Here is a 24,358-nt window from a genome sequence, read left to right as displayed (position 1 = left end):
ATTTCTCAAGGCTCTGGTAGGAAGAAAAAAAATATACATGATGAACCACTTTGTATAAAATAGAAATCTATGAATCCATCCAGCTATAAGAGGATATGTGCATCGATGAAATGAATGAAAAGATTTCCCTTACAGAATGCAAACTAATAAATCTAGAAGGAGGCAGAATTAGAGCATCACCATTTGGCAACCTTTAAGTTTGTTAATGATTCAGGCTGGAACATCAGTGGGTGCTAAACCTGACTTGTAAAGTTCCAACGAGAAGTAGCACGTACGCAGTCACCGTGCGCATCCCCACCTGATCTGTGTTCATCAAAAGCAGGGAAGTGGTAACTTCAGGAGGAAGAGCCTGGCAGATGCCACCTTCAACAAACGTGAATGTGAAGGTCACCAAGAGCGCAGCAAGGTTCGCATTGTGTGCTGGTACACCTGCTGTCCAGACAGACACACCAGAGAGCTCCACGGGTTGGTTTGCAGTCACGGAGTGCACACACTCCCATCCTGGCTGGTTTAAGAGCCGACATGATGCCGTGTACGCAGGGCTGGGATGACATGCAGCCTTTCAGCCTGAACGAGCCAGCTCCCTCACACCCCAAGAGCGAGCAGGGAGCGGAGGAGACAACCCCGAAGGAATACAGCATCGCCTTCTGACATTCTTGCCCAAAATGCAGACTGTCAGACAAACTCAAATTGAAAACTATTCCACACACAAAAAATGTGCTTGTATTTTTCAAAAGTATCAAACCGAAGAAGGCATGGGAAAGACTAAGAAAGTCTTCCTGATGGAAGAAGACGAAGAGAACGGAAGATGGGATGGTTGAGTGATCACGGACGGAACCCCTTTGCAAGCAGAAAGAAGAGTCTTGGAAATCGAACGAGATCTGTGTGTCACGTCTCTGCCACATAAACTCGCATGTTTGTTCGTTTTTTAGAATTGCCATGTTCTGTTGTAAGGAAACCATACTGAATTTTTACAAGAAATAGGCCATCACATTTGTGACTTGCTCACAAATGGTTTAGGATAAGGTAATTTTACATGTACATGTAATGAATGGAGGTGGAGATAGACACAATTATGATATGCTATATGGAGAGACAGTGGGTATATGGAAGCTTTTGTACTAGGTTGGCACCTTTTTTAAGGTAGAGATGATTTGAAATGTTTTAACAGGAGATTTTAATAAAACTTTCTACGGAAAAAAGTGACAAATCGGCCATAAAATTTGAATATTTTAAAAAACATAATCAGTATTTAAACTTTTTCTGTTTCTATGGTACTTTTAAAAATATCTATGAAAGAATATCGAACCCATTTTGGAGGTTAGTGGTTGAGTACAAACAAAGAAGAATGAGAAGTTGGTATATACTTCAGGAAAAAGAATCGACTGACTTCTTGAATAAATTCATGTTTTTTAGAATTTTTATTTCTGTTTGAACAGCTCTGTATATGTAAGGCTTATGTTGTAAGCCATCTAAAATTATTTTTGAGAATAGGCAGGTTATAAATTATAAATGAATAGAGTACATCAAAATTCATACCAATTTGTAGCTGACAATCCATATTAAGGGGAAGTAAATATCTGTGGTGATGGTAGAATCAGTAGAGGCAATAACGTCCTTTCTCCATTGTCTTCGTTGGGTGTTGCTCTATGTAGGTCACAGTAAAACAATGTAATCACAAATATACTGCCTGTGGCAGCACTTAAAAAAAAACTCCCAGCTGCCTTTTGTGTGGTGGGAAAGTCTTCTCCTGCTGTCCTTCTGGAGGAGCCCCAGGGGCCGCTCTCTGTGCAGCAGGTGCGGGGGCCTGGAGCATCCTCCCAGCTTCTCCGGCTAACTGGCATGTGTGTGTTTTGTGTGTCACCTGAGGCATCAAAATCCAGCAGCTTTTGCAGAAGAGCTGGTGACGATCTCTCCTGATCGAGGTCCGAGCAGGGGCAGGGCATGGTTCAGGAATTGCTACAATTAGCAGTAGCGCGTAGGAGCAATGTGATTCCCAAAGCATCGCTCCATACACAGTCACGTACGACTCACGGGTCCGGGACTTAATATCGTCTTCACCTTCTAGAATGGGAACATGTTAGATGTTTTCAGTGACAGAACGAATCTGTGTCAGAGTGGGTGGGTGGGTGGGTGGACGTGAGTTTTCTGACCCCACTGTAACCCGGTCGACTGCAGACGAACAGACAAAAACGTCGAACAATGTGCAGTGGGTCCCGTGTGTGCAGATGTGGGGACCAGAGGCAGTGAAGTAGCTTCTGGAAAGTGTACGTTAGAGTCTCGTCTCCCAAAGAGAGGCACGGAACTAGCAGGAAGCCCTTGGGACATGTCGTCCTACATGTGCTTTCAGAGAAAAGCTGTGTCACTACAGCCCTGGGTGGCCAGGGAGCAGTTTTTGGAGGACATGGGAGCTGGGTCGTTTTCTAGTCTTGGGTAGAAGACCCATGGGTGGGAAGCGAGGAGAGGCAGCTGTGCTTGAAAGGAGTTTTAGTTAATGAAGCGAAGTAACGTAACGGGAACAGTCACTGATCACCCCAGTACGGGTAAAGCCAGGCAACCAGTCGTGCAGAGGCTGTCATGAGAGCGAATTTCGTTAGATAAGTTAGATCTATTGCAACATTATTCTTTCTGCAAACTTTACCTAAATCTACAAAAACTGCTTGTGTGGGCAGCCCGGGTACTAAGACCCTTGCTGCGATGAGCGCTGAGGACCGTGCGGGGTTGCTCAGTCACTACCTTGCGCACCCGAAGCCGGCACAACACTCTCTGGTAACTACACTGGCTTTACAATTGTAAGAAGTTGGAAAACCACTGGAAAAAATAAATAAATTACAAAAATAATACCAGAGTGAGAAGACAGCAAGCATCATACACAATCAACAAAAGTGGGTAAAAATCAGTGTTTTTGGCAGGTGTGTCGAGTTGGGCCAACTTCCTGACCTTCCTCCCTCCTCCCAGGTTCCTCTCGGAGGCCCTGGGTGTGCCCTCTTTGGGGGGAGGAGAGACAGTGTTTCTCAGAATAATTACTTCTGTTTTGGGGAGCAGGCCAGGCTACCCCTCCTTTTTTTGCTTATGTTCACTTAGCCCCTGTGTAGCCAGCATCACTGGCTTTCGATGTGGTGTCCCTGACTGTGCAGCTGCGTGTAGCACCCAGTGCTCACCAGCACACGTGTCTTCCTCAGTACCCACTTCTCCTGTCCCTCACCCCCTCCCTTCTGCAACCCTCAGTTTGTTTCCCAGGATCCAGAATCTCCCATGGCTCATCTCCTCTCTGACGTCTCCCCTTCAGGTTTCCTCCCCTCCACTCTGGCCCTCCGTGCTAGTCCTCACGTTCCACATGGGAGTGAGACCGTATGATAGGGTCACCCCTCTTTGCAGCACCCCCTATCCGAACTCTCAGTTACTAGGTAGTTTCAACAAGAGTCTCTCTTTATAGGTTTGTGCTAACCAGCCGGGATGGTCTTATGGTTGAAAAACAACTTATGTGTCTGCCTGTCTCTGTCTCAGACTGAGGTCAGACAGCACCTGCGTCAAACCTTCAAACCTCTTTTAAGTATCTCCCATGCGACACATGATGACATGCTCTTACAGCGAATTGTGCTATCACACGTCAGGCCTGAAAAGGCATCACCTCTCAGAGCGGCCCGTCTTGACAGCCAGGAAGGTGTTTGGGACACAGACCCCACATCTGTCAGGGACTCTAATTTCCAGAGGAATTTACCCGCACACATAGTTGTGAGTGTGCCCGCACACAGTCAGACACTTGTGAGTATGTCTGCGCACAGACACTTGTGAGTGTGCCAGCGCACTGTCAGACCAGTGCACACAGTGTTTCGTATTCTTCCCGTTTCACACTCTCCTCCTTCCAGTCCAGGTGAGGAGTGGTTTGGATTCTGACGGGCCAGAGATGCCCAGGCACATGCTCCATCTGAGTGTGACCCTTGGTAAATGCAGGGAAGGACTCTCAGTGCTAACCCAAGGTCGACAGAAAGTCCAGAATGCATTTGCAGAATGGAGGCAACACACTCATCTGCACTTACGACAGGATATCTTATTGGCACGTTGTTTCTGTCTCCCTGCACTGGCATTCTTCCTGACCTCGTGCCAGGAGGCAGCCTGGTTTTGCACTTGGTATGGTCTAAAGACAGCAGTTGTCATACCTGGATTCAAGCCTCTCCTGGCTCTGGACTTCCAAACCCACAGCTCCAAACTTCCAAACCCAAGCAGAGAGGATGGCAAGGCTCAGGGTGCAAACTGCGACATGGCCAGAAGGAGGGTGAGGAACTCCCCAGGCCTGCAAGCTCTCTGGGGACTCAAGTTTTGGTGGGATCGCTCACGGGGTTGCAGGAATGTGGCAGGGCCCAGGGCGTGTGGGTCCGACACACTGACAGAGGCCAAGAGCAGTCTGCCGAAGGCGGGCTCTGGACCTTGGAGCTGCTGGAAACCGAGGGCCCCTGTGAGGTCAGGGAATGAGCAGATGTGATGTGAAGAGCAGAAGCCCCGAGTGTTTGGGGCTGTTTACTCTGAGCAGGGAAGGGACCCCCAGTCAGGATGGGGATTGAATTTCCCTGGCCTGCGGGATGAGCCCTCAGAGCACATTAAAAGAGTTTAAAAATGCCAATGAAACATGTGTCTTTCATCCATGTCTAGAAATGAAATTTACAAGCATTCTTCATTTGTGATGAGCTGGTTTTGTGTGCGGAACAAGGAGAAGGCGGACGAGGTTGTGGGAGGTCCACGAATGCTCATTCCAGCAGCCCAGGCGGGAGCTGAGAGCGATGACAGCTGTGGGCCACAGAGTAGATGCTTCCACAGCTCCGTGGTTCATGGGTGGGTCTCTCTGTCTCTTGTCGTCAGCTGCTGAATGACGCACCAGGCTCTGAGGCTCTGTGCTGACCAGGGGAGGTTCTGCCTGGTGTGTAGCCAGGAAGTAACTGGTGTATCTGGTGAGGAGGCTTATGGGTTTATCAAGCTGACGAAGATGTATTTACTGCATGCGCTAGTGAGTGACTTGGTGTGAGAAGGGAGGGGAGATTGTTGAAGGAGTAGGACGAGGTAGGAATAATTATTGCATCGTGTTAGCTCAATTTTTAATTTTTGAGGAAACTCCATACTGTTTCCCAGAATGGTTGTGCTGGTTTGGATTCCTACCAACAGTGTAAGAGGGTTCGTTCCCCTTTCTCTGCATCCTCGCCAACCCATGCTTATGGCAGCATGAATTACAACAGCCGAGATACGGAAGCAGCCTGTGGGCCCACGGATGGGTGACTGGATAAAGAAGACGTGGTGTAGACATACGGTGGAATATCACTCACCATGACAAAGAATGGCATCTCGCCATTTGCAACAACATGGATGGAGCCAGCGAGTGCTTTGCTGAGGGAAACAAGGCAGTCAGAGAAAGACACTTAACGTATGATTTCACTCCCGTGTGGATTCTAAGAAATGAAACAGATGAGCAAATTAAAAAAGAGAGATGAACAAAAAGCAGACTCTTGAATGTAGAGAACACACTGGTCGTCATCACAGGGGCGGGGGTGTGGGCTGGGAAATAGGTGTTGGGGATTAAGAGTGCACTTGTCACTTGTCGGGACAAGCACTGAGTAATGCGTAGAAGTGTTGAGTCATATCGTACGCCTGAAACTAATGTAACACTGTATGTTAATTATAATGGAATGTTAATAAAAAGGTAAACTGGGTTGAAGAGAAACAGGCTACAATTATGGGGACACCTCGAACAGAAGAATCAGTTGTGAAAAAGCAGCTAGAAATACAGGCAGTGGTTAGATCATGCAAGGTCTTTAGGCCAGATCAAGGAGGCTGAAATTCCATTCTAAGATCATCACGAATCCATGAGAATTTTAGTATGAATAATCATAAGTTCATTTTTAAAAAAAATCCTTTCTTCCAACTCCTGAACAGAGAATGAACTCTCTGGGGACAACAGTGAGTTCAGAAAACAAGCCAAGAGAGGGCTGCACTCCTCCAGCTCACGGGTGCAGGAGGAGGGCACAGGGGTGACGGCGGTGAAGGGGCGGGGCAGGGGCGAGCAAGGTGGGGTCTGTGGGCAGGTTGCAGAGGAGCGCGATGTCACAGAGAGAAGGGCGGCTCTGATGGGGGAGGGAGGAGGTGCTGACATGTTGTTGACCGGCGTGAGGGTGCAGGAGGCTGGCCAGCGTTTGCAGGCTTGGATTAAGAGTTAGGCTTGGCACAGGCCATCTTCAATTGTCCTTTGGACACCCAGGGACATGAGGCCCACCGGAATCTCCACCTGGAGCCGTTGACTTAGAGCTGGTGGAGGACACCGGGATCGCTGGAGAGGGAAGGATGATGGAGGAGCTTCCCTCTATGACAATGTTCATCTGTCTTGGATAATTATGAGCTTATCTCCTTATTCTATCATTTGAAATAGTATTTCTTTCTTGACACAGTAGGGTCATTTTCAGTGTAGCTTGGTCTAGTAATTTGCTCAAACTGGGTGAGTTTGACCCAGCAGGTGTTTCCTTGACTCTTCTCAGTGCTGAGTATGCGTTTGAGAGAGCCAGGCCGTGCAGGCGGCAAAGCGTGTGCACTCATAGAACACAGAATTTAAAGCGGCTTATCGTTTCCCTATGGAATGCCTCCCACCAGAATACTTTAAAATTCCTATTGTTGGACATTCTTCTTCTCCTCAGCCCCCTCCAGTATCACAGTGTCTTTGTCACTCTTGTCCTCAACGTCTGTACATCTCCTACTGACTTGTCGGTCATCACAACACAGGCAGAACAGTTTTAAGTAAAGACATTATTTGTCATAAACCTGCATTTTCCTTTTCACACGTGTTTAGTTGGAATCATGTGCCAATCTCAACGGGAACATCATTTAGCATGGCGCACACAAGGAGAGAAGAGAGAGAATGTAGTCAAAAGCAGCGTTTTAGCAATAATATGTTGGATCAGTCCCCCAGGCTAACTGCCCCCCTCTCTCCTCCCCCCACCCCTGGGCCTCCATAAGACATGCTCATTTAAGTTTTGTCCCTTCTTTGTTCAAGCCAAAATAAGAAAAAACCAAAATGATTGTGTCATTAAAGGAATGCAGTGTGAGGGGCACCTGGGTGGCTGGGCTGGTTAAGTGTCTGCCGTAGGTTCAGGTCTTGATTGAAGGACCCTGGCAGGAGCCCTGCATCAGGATCCCTGCTCAGTGGGGAGTCTGCTTCTCACTCTCCCTCTGCTCTCCCCCCGCCATGCTTGTGCGTGCACTCCCTCTCTCCCAAATAAATAAATATAATCTTAAAAAAAGAAGAAGAATGCAATGTAAAAAGCCAGTGCATGGGGAAATGTAAGAATTGGTGAGTTTGTGCACTGAGACGATAGATGTCATGTCAGCTTGAGGAGAACAAAGAACATGAGCCACTTTATGGTATGAGAACAAGAGAAAGGCTCAAAGTACAGAAGGATTAGAGCCAGTACACAGATTACACGGGTAGCCACCAGGCCATAGGGATTTGGAAACTGAAGCAGACACCACATCTGTAGTATAGACGGAAAAGCGAATGCATTTGTCAAATGACTGTTCTACTCCCTGTCTCCTGCAGGAACCACAGTCCCGGCCCTTCTGAACAGCACCTCCCACCAGCTCTACCTGCATTTCCAGTCCGATATCAGTGTAGCAGCTGCCGGCTTTCACCTGGAGTACAAAAGTAAGGTCAACTCTTTCTGCGTCCAACTTCCCTTGTTTTACTGAGCGCTGTTCTGAACAAAATGGAAGTCCACGCCCTTACTACGTAGGAGAATAGTGTTGTTCCAAAACTACAAGTTGCATGAATGTGCATCGTTTAAAATCTTTCTCAGTGCAATATATATTGTAAAAAGCAAAGGAATGAGGACATGCAGATGTTAGTATCTGGAGTAATTGTTGAAAAGCACAAAGCGACACTGTGTGATTCCTGATTTTTCTTTGTGAGTGATAGCAGATGTTTATATTAATATCCTGAAACCTAGAAAATCATAATTTCCCACAGATTATGGTCATAAGGCCTTTCCCCTTGTAGCCTCCAAGGCTGTTAGCAGAGGCCCAGCACGGAACCACCACCGAGCCTGCTGCTTTGTGTATTATTCATTTTAATTGGAAGAAGGTATTGCGAAGGAGACGCTAACCTTTTAAAAATGAATGTGCAGATGAGTTAGGAGTCTGATAAATGGGTTGACAAAGGTCAGATTCGCAACTCTTCTTTGGCGTTTGATGATGCAGGTAAACCTTGTAAAAATGAAATAAGAATTTCCAATGAGAGTCAGGTTTATTTTAGGACATGTTTTCAAGCACTGAAAATGCTTAATGTTGATATTCATCATCTTTAATAAGCAGTTGCAAATAAGCAAATACATGGATAAGTTTTAATAAGTGATCTTTTGAATTGAGATAAACAGTTTGCTGAGATGTAAATGCATGCATGTTTTTGAAAGGCCAGATTTCCAGCTGATGATAAATATTCTGAACCAGACACAAACCACGGGGCTGTTTCCCATTTCAGTTAAATTCCCCTACTTATTACAGGCATTTGTATGCAAGTTTATTCCAATTTATTTGAATAGGACTACTTTGGTGACAGTGTAAAATGATGGTGTGGATGTTATTTATGTAGGAAATGTCTGGGAAAAAAATCTGCTACTTTGATACATTTTGTGAACATCTGTAGATAGGAAACTATCAGCTTTATTTATGATAGTGTTAATAAATTCACTAATATTTTTAGCAACGTTAGAACTCAGGAATGTTCTTCTGTCTTTCTCTCAAACTCATCTTGTGGATTTGGGCTTTTCACTCACTTCTTATAAAAAGAGGTGCTCATAAAATAATTCATCCTCAGTTGCTATTATGTACAATTACAATGGCAACAATATAATTATCTACTTTCCACTTTATTCCTAACCAGTATGCTTCATTAAAAGAAAAAGACTGAGATATTTCCCACCAAATCCATCTTGCTTAAATATCCAAGGCCTTTTTCAAATACTTACCATATTTATTTTTTGGTTGCCCAGACTAATGCTACATTTTCATTTGCTAACCTTTGTTCTGAGGGATTGTTTTCTTGTGCTAACACCATTCTGACCACCCGCCGTCCCCCTACCCCCCGGGGTCATTTGTGTCCTCCCAACTTCCTATATTATTTATAGGCGCTCATTTCCTTCTGATTCCTTGGGCCAGAGTTGAAAATATGTGTCATTTTAAGGGTTTATAGAATTAATCTCATTGAGGCCAACCTCGAAGAGTACAAGGACTGTTGAATTAAGCCGCCAAAAGATTGTTGCATTTTTTAATCCGTTGGCATATTTCCATCTACTTAAAATATGTACTGTCGATCTGCAAGCCTCTAAATTCAGATTTGTCACTAAAATTGATATTCATGAAACTATAAGAAAAACAACGAAAACACACACTCTATGTCAGTCCTCCTCTGAACATGTTACAGCTACTTACTCACTTGTCCTCCAAAAGCCCTGGATTGAGGGATGCCCAGCACTTAAAGAAGGAGGGACATGGCCCGTAGTTGCACTGCTAGTAACCCATGGAACGTGAGACACTTCGTCACAAAGGCCCTTGACTGAACCCTGTGTGAGGATCCCAATTGTCCCGTCATAAAGACAGCATGCACTGCTGTTTTACAAACGACGACCCCAAGGGTCATGAGCAGGTCGATGACCCAAGGAAGGTAGAGGAGCTTCTGAATCAGTTTGTCTTTCCCTAAAACCAGAGCTACCACGGCTGATCCACACCTGCTTCTGAATGCGGACTTTGAAGTAAGCACGAGGTCCGGGTAATTATCACAATCCGTTGTTCTAGATGGGCACTGACGGGAACGTCCCAAACAGAAAACAAGCATTATTATTTGAAGGGATGAATTATCAAATTTTACCAGTCACAGAAGCAATTCCAAGAAGGCCTGATCCCGTATGTATGACCTGGGTTCTCTCGCGTGATCTGAGTAACACTCGAACGACCAGCATCATTGAGTTCTTCCTGCGTTCGCCAGGTCAGCGTCCTTCTGACCTGGATGGGAATGTTGACACAGTTCCACAGTAGGACACAGGTGTCACCCTTGCTCTGGGCTCTTTTCTTCAGAAAAACTACTAAAACAGAACCAAACAAATAGATTTCATGAAACTTTAAAGATGTTTATAGACAATAGTGATACTGGTGGATCCTGGAAATAAGAAAATCTGTGCTAAGGATATGTAGCATATGAACTCACTCCTAAGGAACAATATGGCGGCAGCTGTCCTTAAACTCAACACGAAAGAGCATAGAATGTTTTATATATAGGAATATATCTTCTGCATGAGTGTGTGTGTGTGTGTGTGTACACAATGTATATCAGTATGTCAGTAACCAGGGTTTATTGATTTCAGTGGGATTTGGTGGCGGAAGAGATGATAAGATCGAAGCCATAAGCCATATTGGAACCTTTGTCTGTCTTATATTTTGTTGATTCTCCCCTCTTTTCCTGCCAGCTTTTGGTTTAACTGAATATTTTTATTGCTTCAATTTATCTCCACTATGGAGATAAATTTAAAAATGTAATGATCTGCCTAGAGTTTAAAAGATACATCTTTATTATTTTAGCACAGCTTACCTTCAAGTGATATTATGCCCTTTCACGTAAAAGAGACTTACAAGGGTATATTTCTAATATCTGCTTTCCTTCTGTTATGTTATTCATTGCCTTACATTTTATTTTTACAGGCTATAAAGCCCACAAAATATTTTTACTACATTTGGTTTTTACGTTTCTAGTACTTTACTACAATAGTGATCTTTTAGAGTAAATAGAAAATAAGAAAAATAAATATCTCATATTTACCTTTGCTTTTAGCATCTCTGGAGCTCGTTATGTCTCTGGGTCAACCCAAATTTCTGTCCGAGGACCGCTCCTTCATCTTTCTTGTAGTGTGGGTCTACTGACGATGAATTCTCCCAGCTTTTGCCTTTTTTTTTTTTTAAAGTCATTATTGCATCTTCATTTTTGAAAGATACTTTCCAAGTACAGAAGTTGAAAGTTTCTTGTTTTCAGTGTGTTAGATGTCATTTCCTCGTCTTCTCATCTCTTAGTTGATGGTGAGAAGTAACTTCTTACTTCCTGCCTCTGTAGACATGCGTGTGTTCTTTCTCTCTGGCTTGCTGCAACATTTTATCTTTTATGTTCTATTTTCATCCCGATAATTACTATGTGTCTAGGGCAGAGCGCAGGTGCACTCTCAGTATTCGTCCTGACGTTCTTGACGTACTTGATCTATGCTCTGACATCTTCTGTTGGTCAGGAACAAATCTCAGCCACATTGTCGTCCCAGCTATTGCCGTCAGCCCGTCTCTTTCGGCTTCTGCTGGTACTCCATCCCACGCGCGCTAGGCTCTCAGACATCCTTTCACACCTCTTGGCGCTCACTTCTGCTTTATTCACTATTTTCTCCTTGTGTCCTGCTTTGTGTGATTGCTCTTAACCTTTCTTCAGATTCACTAAGTCCTTCCCAGCCGTGTCACATCTACTAACGAGTCCATTAGATGCCTTCTTCATCTCTGATGTTGTCGGTACTCCCCGACTAAAATTTTCACTTGACTTTTTCCATCCTTATCGTCTCTCTACAATCATCACTCCATCTCTTCATGCATGCCTCCTGTCTCCCTAGATTTTTTAACATATTTCTCATACTTATTTTAATATTCCCATTTAATATCTCCTTTCGGGGCCCCTGGGTGGCTCAGTTGGTTAAGCATCTGTCTTTGGCTCAGGTCATGATCCCAGGGTCCTGGGATCGAGCCCCACATAGGACTCCCTGCTCAGGGGGAGCCTGCTTTTCCTCTCCCACTCTCCTGCTTGTGTTCCTGCTCTTGCTGTTTCTCTCTCTGTCAAATAAATAAATAAAATCTTTAAAAATAAATATCTCCATTCTGGGAGTATGTTCTGCATCTGGCTTTGTTGCTTTATTTCTGGACAAAGGGTTGCTTTTTCTTGCCTCTTTTGTGCGTCTCAAAATGCTTTACTAAACACGGACACCTTGAGTAGAACGGTGGAGAACGCTTTTCATAATACGTATGCCTGGGAATGGGCACACCACTGCTGGTAAGCTACCGAGTCCCTTTGGGCCCCAGGTGAACTAGTTTGAGTCCTCTTGCTCTGCTTGCTTTTGGTTCCCTTCAAGTTCCCCAGATGGTGAGCCGCCAGGCACCATGTGCTGAGTTCCAGTGATTTTCTCAGGATTAGTCCTCCACCTTGGTTTCCAGTCATCTCTAAACAGACTTTCAGAAGATGTGGTCTTCCTCCAAACTCTCTCCCTCCCCAGTAGTAGACTGCCATAACCTGTCACTCTGTGCTGGGTGCATGCCAGCCTCAGGGCTCTGCTGCCGTTCTCTTCCAGGCAGTGCCAGACCCCAGGAGTCTACGTTTAGAGATGACATGTGCTCAGCATCCCCAGCCTCCCTCCCAAGGCCTCCAGTTCTACCTATTGTCAGTCTTTCAGGGGGAACTTCCTGCTTGTCCCCAGGGTTAGGGGACCATAATCTTGGAATCCATAGAGGACATTAAGCCCATGCTGGTTCTCTGGCCACACCCTGGACACAGATCGTTTCCATCCACCCTTCTCTGGCTACAGTGCCTGTCTCATTGGCTGCAAGTGATGGGCTCAGGGCAGCATGTGATGCTTCATGCCTTTCTCTCCATAGAAACACTGTGTGGCGGGGTGGGTGCAGGGGGCTCCCTCCAGGCTCTTGCTGTGCCCCCAACATTGCTCTAAATCACCTGTAGAAGGAACGGCAGACTCCCCTCCATCTGGGTCCTTGAGCTGTTTTAGCCCCGGGGTTGGTCTTTGGTGGTTTGCCAAGAGGTTACCTGGTTCGTTTTGTTCTTTCCGAAGTATGAGTGTTGGCTGCCTCTGTCCTGTGTTCTGTCACAGAGACGGCTTCCACGCCCTGTGTCCCCTGGAACGGGTTTCTCTTCTTTGGAATTGCTTTCAGCTAGCTACCTGCAACCTCAGCTCCGGGACGAGTTCAAGGGAAGTTATGACTTTGCAGTTTAGATTTTCTCATTGTTAAACTGAAAACAGTGGTTTACTGTTCAGGTATCTATATTCCTCGTGGAAGTGGAAATCATTTTAGGGGTCTCCCCTTGTTCAAAGATAAATATATAAATGCCAAAATTATTTTCTTTAGGTTGACCATGAAGAAGCTTTTCTGGAATGTTCATTTTTAAAAGAAATTGTCTATCTATATCTATCATCCATGCAGCACACACATAATTGTAACATAGTGATAAAGGATTCATCCTAACTATGAAGAAATTCAGAGATATTTACAGATAAATTATACAATTAACTTTAATATTTACTTACATTACAGATAAATTAACAGTGTAAGTCCATCCAATTTAGAAGTTTACCCCATTTAGAAATTTCTTGCATAGAAACTATTTATTCAGATTTTTACGTATACCTCTGTTTACTTAACAATCCTGGTTTTGATTATTAAAATCTCTATGAAGGGGCACCTGAGTGGCTCAGTCAGTTAAACCTCTGGCTCTTGATTTCAGCTCAGGTCGTGATCTCAGGGTCTGCAATGGAGCGCCACATCAGGCTGCACATTGAGCATAGAGTCTGCTTAAAGATTCTCTGTCGCTCTGCCCCTCCCCCACTCAAATGCAAGCACATTCTCTTTCTCTACTAAGTAAGTCTTTAAAAAAATCTTCTCTATTAAATAAGACTATTATTGTGTCTCAGCTTATATGTACCTTTGTCTTGCCAAATTGGAAGATATTTTAATTCTAATTCTGCATACGACACCCCATTGAATGCATCTTACCCAGGTTAACCCAATAAACCCCTGAGTGAATTTGCCCTCCGGTGCAAGGTCACTGCACTTACGCAAGCATCCCCAGGGCTCATGCATGGCATTCAGTCAGAATAGCACCGAGATAACTGCCTGTGTAGAAGTGGATTTATTTCAGTTTTTCTCAGGAGTTTGTGGGGTTTTTTGTTTTTTTTTTTTGTGTGTGTGTGTTTGTTTTTGTTTCTCTTATCAGAACTCACTATTGGGAAGGAAGTGGAGTTAACAAAACATTCCTGAAGTCTGTAAGACCAGACACTTGGCCTCCAGGAGGCAGGGGAGACAGGGAAGCTACTGTGCAGTATATGTTTCAGATCTCTTACAACACGTACAGTAGGCCAGCCTTCTTTAAACAGTGACCCAGCTATGAGGAAAAAGAGAAAATTTCTAAAGAAGTAAATTTGCAAACTCTTACATTGTTTGAATTGAATGTGTCTCCTTTACAAGGCAGGACTAATTGGAGATTTCTTCTTTTTCTCAAATTTTAGCATGTTTTTTTCCTCATAATAATTACAAATCACTGGTTCAAACTCCAGTCTTTGTCAGAATAAATTTATTCTGAATGCGTTTCTGCAACTTTTTTGTTTTATGTGAGGCTGTTGTTGTCATAGTGTGTATTTTCCTGGCTCTGGTCCATCGTGGACTTCTCAGTTCGTGGGCCAGAGCCCTAGACGTGGGACAATGGTTTCCACATTGGACCTCATCCATAGCTGTCACTATTCAAAGTGACCATAATTGATATAGTGTATCAACTGTCAGCTGAAATGATTATTTACCATTATAAAATACATGTAAAATATTTTACTGTTTACTTGATTTGATTCATAGGTCAATAGTTTTGAAATAGTATTTTCTCTAGAGCACTCTGATATAGTATTATTATTTCAAGTGCGACAAGTTCAAAACTTATTATAGATGACTCATGTGTTATATCATTGGTAATTAAGTGTATAGTGAAAAAAGTATACATAAATGTATAAGACCTCATCAAAAGATACATAGTCAGACAAATAATATAAGACTATCTGTTTTTTTAAATGACATATCTGCCTTTCAGATATTGGATGCAACTTAAAAATATGTATACAAGAAGGAAATTAATAAAGAAATAAAATTTTAAACAGCAACCAAACTAGGGAGGAAGTTATAAATGTACTGACCACCTAGAGTAAACTAGCTATAATTCTAGCATTCAGTGTAGCTTTGAATTTGTGACAATACAAGCAAAAAGGAAATAGAATTTATTGGCTTGATTTTCTTTTTAAAAAGGAAAATGTAGTAATTAATTAAAAGATAAGTTCCTTCGTTGTTCTGTATTCTAAAAGGTACTTAAAATTTGCAAGGGAAGTTGTCTTCAAAACTAGTACCCCCAAACAAATAATACATTATAGGTTAATAAAAATAAGTTAAATATAAAATTTTAAAAATGGTTTACTGGACAATGCAGAAGTGATATTTATATCACAGTCCTATAGCAGTTTTTGATATAATGTTAAGAACATAGTATAGTTAAGTGCATTAATTTCCTTCATGTTTATGCTTGTTTTCAGTAAGTACTATATTTTCCTACTTTCTGTATCCCTTTCAAAACAGGAATTCAGAAAGAACTATCTAAATAAAGACTGAAATTCAGGAAAATGCACTGAGCTTTTTGCAATCAAAAGTACTACGTGCTTTTAATTGGATACTATTACAATTGAATATTGACAACTTCGATTAGCCCTCTGTGATTACAAAGATCCTTATAAATATGTGAAAAGTATTGATGACTGTTTTAATGTCACTTTAATCTTACATTAATGCTAATAATTTTCTCAACTTGAATGATGGACATGAGTGAAACTACAAGAAATGAGAGATTGAACAAGACAGAGCGTCAGTTTTACCCTGGGTGTGTTTACAGAGATTTCTTTCTGCATACCCAGAGATTAGAGCTCACTGCTTCCCACCAAGTGAACATTGTGTAAACCAGTACTCATTCAATGTATAATGAAGTTGTCCTCTTAATTACTTCATGTTAAGCCCCCTTTTGTGTTTATTTCTATATTGATCACTTGTTGATCCATAATTTTTTTTTCTAAATGTTCTTACTCCATAGAATCTCCTGAGACCCTCAGCTAATTTTTAGTTTGGCAAACAAAGAATGCCTCCCTGAATCCTATAAAAACTGCTTTCAGTCACAGCAATTGATAATTATTCCTGTCTTCCTTGTTTTCTGTTAAGTTCTAACTGGACCAAGGAGCACAGAAGTATTCAAAGTACAGTTTGCCCTTGAGCAATGTGGGGGGGTGCCAACCCCTGAGTAGTTGAAACCTTCGTGTCACCTTCAACTCCCCCAACACTTAACTAATTGCCTACCGTTGACCAGAAACCTTACCAGTAGCGTACGCAGTCAATTAAATCATCTTTTGCCTGTCATATGTATCATGTGCTACATTGTTACAGCACAGTAAGCTAGAGAATAGAAGATGTTATTTAAAAACTCACCAGGAAACAAATATATATTTCTAGTACTGTGCTGTATTTTTGGTTTTTTTTTTTTTTTTTTTTGATCATCATGGGGCGCCTTCATGGGGCGCCTGCGTGGCTCAGTGGGTTAAAGCTGCTGCCTTCAGCTCAGGTCATGATCTCAGGGTCCTGGGATCGAGCCCTGCATCGGGCTCTCTGCTCAGGGGGGAGCCTGCTTCCCACCCACCCCCACCTGCCTCTCTGCCAACTTGTGATCTCTGTCTATCAAATGAATAAATAAAATCTTAAATAAATAAATAAATAGATAAATAAATCTTCATGTAAGTAGACCCTCCCAGTTCAAACCCATGTCGTTCAAAGGTCAACTGTGTTATAAATCCTGGCTTTTACATCACAGAGAATTCCAGAATTCCAGAGACCCCCCCCCCAAAAAAAAATTGAAATCTCTCTTAGGAGATTATTTCAGGCATGCAACATTACCGTAACTTGGTTTGGTGACAGGAGAATTCCAGCTTTATTTGGAGTTGAATGTAACACATACAAAATGGATGACAAGTGAATGCGTTCTTCCCACCTGTGATATGTGAGCATTTTTACGAGTATTGCATTTAAGTGAAAGGCGCAACAGGCATGACTTAATCTCATGGTTCTTCAGTTGACACATAAGTGATTGAAAGCAAGTTTCCCTGTAGTCTTTGGAATCTCAGGCATGATATCTGCGAAACGGCAGGGTGGGCGGCTAGGACAGAAGGCTTATCCTGCAGTTACTTCTGGGAGCGTCGCCTGCTGTTCCCATGTGTCTCTAAGACCTGTGTCTTCGCATGACGTGCATTCGTCAGCGGGCCTGCTGGTGGCTGCTTGAGAGACTCAGCAGTCACTAAGTCAACGAGGCTGCCACTCCTGCTGCTCATGACTAAGACAGTTGCCCACACAGAAAGGAACCCGGTTTCAAACTAACAGTTGTCATTTGGTGCATCTGCCCCTGTGACTCATTTGAGATTACTTTTAGGCTTGATGGTTCTCCATTCGGAGTGGCTTTCACAGAACATGCAGATTCGCCTTAATTTCATCTCTAGGGGATAATTGCCCCTCCCCCCCAATCGTGTTCCTCCTAAAGTAGACAGTGGGCATCCCCGCATCCATCATGAATTATTCCAGCATCTCTTAGATCCTCTGCTCTGTCCTCCAGGCATCGCAGACAGGGTCGTGAGGAGGCGAGCAGATATGGTCTCTGCTCAGGTAGAATTTGAATTCTAGTGGTGGGCGTCGTGCACCAGAAAACCAGAGTTCGTGCTGGTTACAGACTGTGCTAAGCACCTCGGGGAAAATAAACAGAGTTCTGACGTGTAAGATGACTTCAGTGCTGCTCTAGACTGAGAATCTTTCTTGAAGGAAAGATGGAAGAATGGGCAGGAGTCAGCCACAGAAGAATGCTGAAGGAGAAGCAGCGCAGTTACAGGAACCTGTCATGGCGGGGTCTGTTGGAGTGTGATCACTTTCATCAAGTCCTGTCCTGTTGAAGGGAGTCTGTGAGTGCTACGGAAAAGTAAATTGGTTGAGCCACAGTGGGTTTCTGAGTCCAACTCTAGGAACATTATATGGGAAGCAGTTATCAGATATCAAACTAGCATTATGCCACATAATGGGTCAATCTAGACTTTTCGTCCTTACAGAACAGATATTTCAATAGAGTCCTACCTACAAACATGCATTGCTTTGTTGAAAACTTGTGGCCATTTGAAAACTATGAGTATTCTACTTTTTAATCATTCTTTTGGTTTTAGGATCTTCTTACTCAAAGCTTAAAACTCAGGATGTTACATTATCAAACTCATCCCTTGGATGTAAAAAAAAAGAGTTCTCTGTTCTATTGCCAGTATTGCAAATTTTCCATGTTGAGTAACTGAGGAAGAAAGATGCTGGAATTTGAATAAGTAATGACTAGTGGCCCAGGGACTTAGCCAGCCCTTGGCTAATCATTCATGAGAAGCCCCGTCCTATCACATTTTGCATCAAAGCTCTAGACACAGGAGAGTGGACTTCAATCATGTAAGTGACTGAAGTGAGAAGAGTTCTGAATGTCATAAAAAGAAGCAGTTTTGGAAAGGGAGATGACATGAGGCTGTTTCTCACTCCCCAAACTATGAGATTCCCTCTACCTGTTCACCAGATTTGTCTATTCTTGATGTCCTGTTTAATAAATAAAAATGAAGCACAACTTCCTTTCCGAGCGGGCTTTCGTCAAGTTCCTCCATGGAGTCATGCGTGACTTCATACCAGATGCATGATCAGCAAGGAAGCCCCTTACAGCCCTTCCTCCTCAGGTCGCTGATGTGTTTTCCAGTTAAAAACATGCATTTCCCTCAATCTCGACATTCCTCTCATTCTTCACATTGGTCACTTTCCAACGGTCCTTCCGTTTCTGTTCCTTTCAAGCCCAGTGCCATCATGCTCAGGTTTACGCCCAAATGTCTCTTTGATCAAACGTCACCCCTGCCAAAAGTCCTTCAGTGGCTCGACATTTCCTCACTCCTTATCTAGGCGTCTCTGCTAATGCGTCAGCTGGTTTTATCATCCACTGTTGTCCCTCAAGCCATTTCATTCAGCCGGCTACAGTCCAACCAACACGCTGTATCAATTATCATTTTCCCGGGAGTGTTATCCCACTTCTCCTCCCCCACGACCTCCCCGCCACTTCTCTCTGCCTTTCTGAATCCCACCTGTCCTTCAGGAGCCGCTCAGCCTGCTGCCCACACCGTGTCAATCCATGTTCATCTCTCTGACCTCTGTTTTTTATCAACATTGATTATCCACATGCTTCAATTACAATGCTTTTTTCTTTGTATTATTGGTCTTCATGGCCTTTAAACCCAATTAGGCTGTTAGTTCTTTGGGATCCCAGGAAATATTACTCTTCTTTCACACCTCCTTTCTTTAATCTCTGTATAGAACTTAATAAATTGTGTTGGCTCACTTGTTTGTTTTCACGTGATTTAATTATGAGGTGATAATGTCCAGATAGGGGAAGAGAAAAAACTTAAAGACATAAGGGATAGAATGGTGGCCATATCTGGTTTTTGATAGTCCATTTGAAATGGAAAATTATATAATTCACTCTTCTGGGTGAACAATTTTTTTTATCTTTACATATTTATGAAAGGTTTTGTGTTTTCTACAGATGCACGTGATGCATGGTTTTGTTAAAAATTCTATTGAGTGAGGCCCTGCTGGTTCTTGGAGACACACGGTCACTCGCTGTAAGGCGTCTTCCCAAAGAAGGAGAGGGTTGAAGACAAGGGTATTGAAATGCAGTGTAGCCGGTGCTATAGGAGGCGTAAGCTACAAGTTAGAGGGCGTTGTCCGTACCATGTTGTGTAGCTCAGTCTAGACCTGACATACTTATCCCCACCCCTGCTTACTTTTTATTGTGGTAAAAAACACACACCCTAAAACTGACCATCTTCACCATTTTTAAATGTGTGGTTCTGTAGTGTTAAACAGATTCGCATTATTGTGCAACTGACCTCTAGGACTTTGTCATCTAGCAGATCTTATACCATAAACACTGATTCCCCTTCTCCCCTCCCTCCAGCCCTTGGCAACCCCATTTCTATCTTCTGTTTCTGTGATTCTGACTGTTTTAGATATAGCGGCATCATACCTTATTTGTTGTTTTGTGACTGGCTTATTGTCTTCAAGGTTCCATCCATATTTTAGCCTGTGACATGATTTCCTTTTGTTAAGGCTAAATGATACTTCATTTTATGTATATACTACACTTTCTCCTGTCGGTGGACAGTTTGGTTGTCTTCACTTTCTGGATATTGTGAATAATGCTGTAAGTGAGTGCACAAATATTTCTTTGAGTTTTTCTTTGAAATACTTTGGATATATACCCGAAAGTGAGGTTGCTTGACCATATAGCTCAGTTTGCTCTCTTTTTCTAGTTCCTTGAGGTGTAGAGTAAGATTATTTATTCAAGATCTTCCTTCTTTTTTAAAGTAACCATTTACTGCTATAAATTTCCCTCTTAGTCCTGCTTTTACTGCATCCCAGAAGTTGTTGGTCTGTCACATTTTTGTTTTCATGCATCCAGATATTTTTTAAATTCTCTTGTTATTTGGCCTTTGTCTTATTGAATTTAAGATTTTGATTAATTTTCACAAATTTGTGGAAATTTCTGTTTTCCCTCTGCTATTGATTTCCAGTTTCGTTCAATTATGGTCAGAGAAGATACTTTGTATAATTTCAGTCTTTTTAAATATGGTTAAGATTTATTTTGTGACAGAACATTTGCCTTACCTTTGAAGATGGTCCTTATATACTTGAGATGAATTTGAATTTTGACTTTTTGGGTGGAGTATTCTGTAAATATCTGTGAGGCCTACTTGGTCTTTAGTGTTGTTCAGGTCTTCTCCTTCCTTATTGATCATCTGCCTGGTGGTTTTATCCCTAAGTTAAAATGGGGCATTGAAAGCTTTCAGTATTATTTTGCTGTGTCTGTTTCTTCCTTCCATTCTGTCAATGCTTGCTTCAAACATTTGGGAATCCTAATGTTATATATAACATTATATATAATATATATTACAATAATTATTATCATATAATAATTATTACATCTTCTCGGTGAATTGATCCTTTTCTCATTATATAATGCCTATCTTTGTCTCTTATGCAATTTTTATCTCAAAATCTATCTTGTCTCTTGTAAGTGTGGCCACTTTGATCTCTTTAGTTTCCTATTTTTATGGGATATCTTCTCATCCTTTCACTTTTAGCTTATGCATGTTCTTAGATCTAAAGTGAGTGTTTTGTAGACAGCATATAACTGGGCTTGTTTATTTTTTATCATTTTGTCAATCTGTGTCTTTTAATTATTTATTTAATTCATTTACATTTAGAGTAATCACTGATTAGGAACAGCTTGCTTTTGCTATTTTATTCGTTTCTTTTCGAAATGTCTTATAGCTTTTGTGCCCTTCCTTTCTTGTTGAATTTTGTGTTTTGCTGATATTTTTGTAATGATATGTTATCATTTCTCATTTCAATTTGTGTGTATTATAAAGACACTTTCTTTGAATATACCATTGAAATTACATAAAACTTCTTAAATAATGATTTTCAACTAATAGTAACTTCCATCACATATAAAAATTCTATTCCTTTATGTTTGTTCTTCTTGCCCTCTTTATTGATGACACAAATTTCCCTTTTATATTTCATATCCATTAACATAAATTTAAAATTACTTTCTATGTTTTTGTTTTAAAATTTTTTAAGCAGATTTAAAAGTAATTTATGTAACTAGATATCAATACTCCAGGATTCTATAGTTTTTACATATTTACTTCTATTAGAGAGTTTTAAAATTTTGCATGGTTTTCTATACCATCTGATTCCATTTAACCGACAAGATTTCTGATGAGAAATCCACTGGTAGTCTGCTAAGAGGTTCCTTGAACATTACTTTTTTTTTTTTTTCTATTGCCATTTTCAAGAAAAAAAAATGTTTTCTTTTTGCATTTTTATCTGTGATGGTTTGATTATGGTGTGCCTCAATATAGGTGTCTTTAGATTTATCCTGGTTGGACTTCTTTGAGCTTCTTTAATTGGTATGTCCATTTCTTTCCTCAGTTTAGGGCAGTTTTCAGCCACTGTTTCTTCAAATAGACTCTCTGCCTTCCTTTCTCTTTTTTTCTTCCTCTGGGATACCCATAAGGCATATATTGTTCTGCTGGGTGGTCTTCTGCAATTCTCTTAAGCTTTATCCATTTTTTTTTTTGCCTTTTATTCTCCACTGACTTGATAATTTCAAATGACTGATCTTCTTCAAGGTTGCTATTTCTTTCTTCTGCTGGATTAAGTCTAATGTTGGTCTTCTCTAATGGGTTTGTCAATTCAGTTATTGGATTCTTTAGTTTAAAATTTCTGTTTGGTCCTTCTTCATGGTCTTTTTGTTGATGTTTTTACTTTGTTCATGTATCTTTTTCTTGATTGAGGTGAGTGGTTTATCTGTTCTCCTATAATTCATTGAGCAGTCCAATGAGAGTAATTTTGAGTTCTATGGTAATTCATATTTCCATTTCCTTAGGGTAAGTTACTAAAGATTTAATTTGACCCTTTGACTGGGCCATTTCTCCCTATTTCTTTGTATGCTGTTTTACCTTCTTTTGCAACAGTGGCTTTTTAGGCATCAGCCGCCTCTCCCAGTCTCTACAGTTTGGTTTTACAGAGGGGAGACTTTCACCAGTTGGCCCAACTTGAGATTCTGTAGAATGCTCAAGCCTTTTCTGAGATTAAAACCTCTCTGGGCTTGTGCATGCATCAGGAGAGGTTTCCCGGTTGCTAATCAGGAGCTTCCCCTTAGATCTGCCTGCTGCTGTGGACTCTTTGCAATTGAGCCCCCCCTTTTGGTCCTATCCACCAGATTGTAGGTTCCAGTATGGGTCAGACCATGTTTACTACCTTTGTTCTGAGTCACCAACCTTGCTTCTCTTCCTAACAGCCCTTGTATTCAAGCAAGAGAGAGACCAGTTCCTTGGACGGCTCTCTAAAAAGTCAGAACATTGGATATATATCCCACTGTTCTCTCTCCCTTCACAGGAAGAAATCAAGATTTGTGCCTACTATGTTGTGGAGAGAATCTCTGGCCATGAATTTTCCAACCAACTTCAATGCAGTTGGCTTTTGATTCCCTAGGGTTCAGGAACCTTTTAATTGGTTTCTATATTTCTTCCAAGGGCAATTTGTCTGTATTTTTGTTAAGTTAGTATCTCCATCAGGGAAGGAAGGTCTAAGGTTTCCTATTTTGCCATCTTATGACATCACTCCTAGACTTGATGCATTTTTTTTTTTTTTTTTAGTAAGAGTTAAACTGTTCAAGGACTAGTTAAATCAACCCTCATCATTCAAAGAGCAGAGAATACTTTTAAAAATATGTTCCTTTGGGGACGCAGTTTGGCGGGGGTGGGGGTGGGGAAAAAAAGAAAAAATAAAATAAAAATATGTTCCTTTACTTTATTATTGTGCTACCAATTTCTTAGTCAGCTAACAAATAGTATGTTTGGCCTGAATGTTTGTACACAGTTGTAGATTTTTGTTTTGTTTTGTTTTCAAAGATACACTTAGATTTGAGTTTTTGAAACCATGCTAAAGTAAAATCCAACATATTAAATTATATTACATTTGTCATTTTATGAATATGGTTTATTTGCAGACTTCTGGCAGTACAGATATTTTATTATGTAAGAATGTTCATATTAGTCTTTAATGTTTCCTCAAGTCTCTATAATAATAAATACCACAAATTTATGTTTACAATGATCAAATATCTTTATGAAAGTGTTTAGTGTTATACCTTAAGGATATGATAGAATACTATTAAACATGGTTTAGCAGTATCTTTTTGTGAAGGGCCAGAGAAAATATATTCAGCTTAAGGACTAAAGAAAGCGGTCAGTACAGGAAGAAATGAGCATGACCAGGTTTGGCTCAAGGGAAATTGTTTGCTAAATCATGTTATAAAACATCAAACCAAGAAAAAGATGTTAAAATTATCAGTATATTTTACTAAAAATATATTTTTCGTAAATTTCCTTGATTCAATCAGCTAATGTGATGATTTGGCCTATTAAATCTTAAGAATTTTGATTAAATCTGAGTATTTTATATTTGCTTTTTTTAATGAAAAGCAAAAACACATGAGCATAAATACATGTGTTACATATGCATATGTATACATATAGTCACATGTACAAATGCCTGTTTTATTTGATAAGTATTACCATTAGTCTATCTGATATATAAATTAAACAATCCAGGATACTTTAAGAAATTATCATTGTTATAATTTTAAACACATAATTGACCTTTTATTCAGAAACCCTGGGAACGCTAACAAATGCACATACCATTACATTATGTTTGTGTAATTGTTCAAGTGTAAGGTTCGACATTTAAAAATTTCAACTACATTTAATGTTCTAAGTTTTCTGAGGTATATGTGTGTCTGGTACATTTATAAGTGGGAAAATTTTCT

The 24,358-nt window shown here is 41.3% G+C and overlaps 1 protein-coding gene across 3 annotated transcripts in view; it reads left to right on the top strand.

Moving 5' to 3' along the window:
- Window positions 1–24,358, top strand: part of CSMD1 (CUB and Sushi multiple domains 1) — a 2,014,336-nt gene that overhangs the window by 1,789,120 nt on the left and 200,858 nt on the right. For all 3 annotated transcript variants that reach the window (XM_047713603.1, XM_047713595.1, XM_047713613.1), the window contains one exon: window positions 7,574–7,678. In XM_047713603.1, coding sequence (XP_047569559.1) covers window positions 7,574–7,678 — 105 coding nt within the window. The remainder of the gene's footprint in view (window positions 1–7,573; window positions 7,679–24,358) is intronic.

Source organism: Lutra lutra, chromosome 2, assembly GCF_902655055.1.
Source record: "Lutra lutra chromosome 2, mLutLut1.2, whole genome shotgun sequence".
In the NCBI taxonomy this organism is placed as follows: domain Eukaryota; kingdom Metazoa; phylum Chordata; class Mammalia; order Carnivora; family Mustelidae; genus Lutra; species Lutra lutra.
The sequence above is the reverse complement of the archived record's forward strand: the minus strand, read 5'-3'. Positions and strand labels throughout refer to the sequence as shown.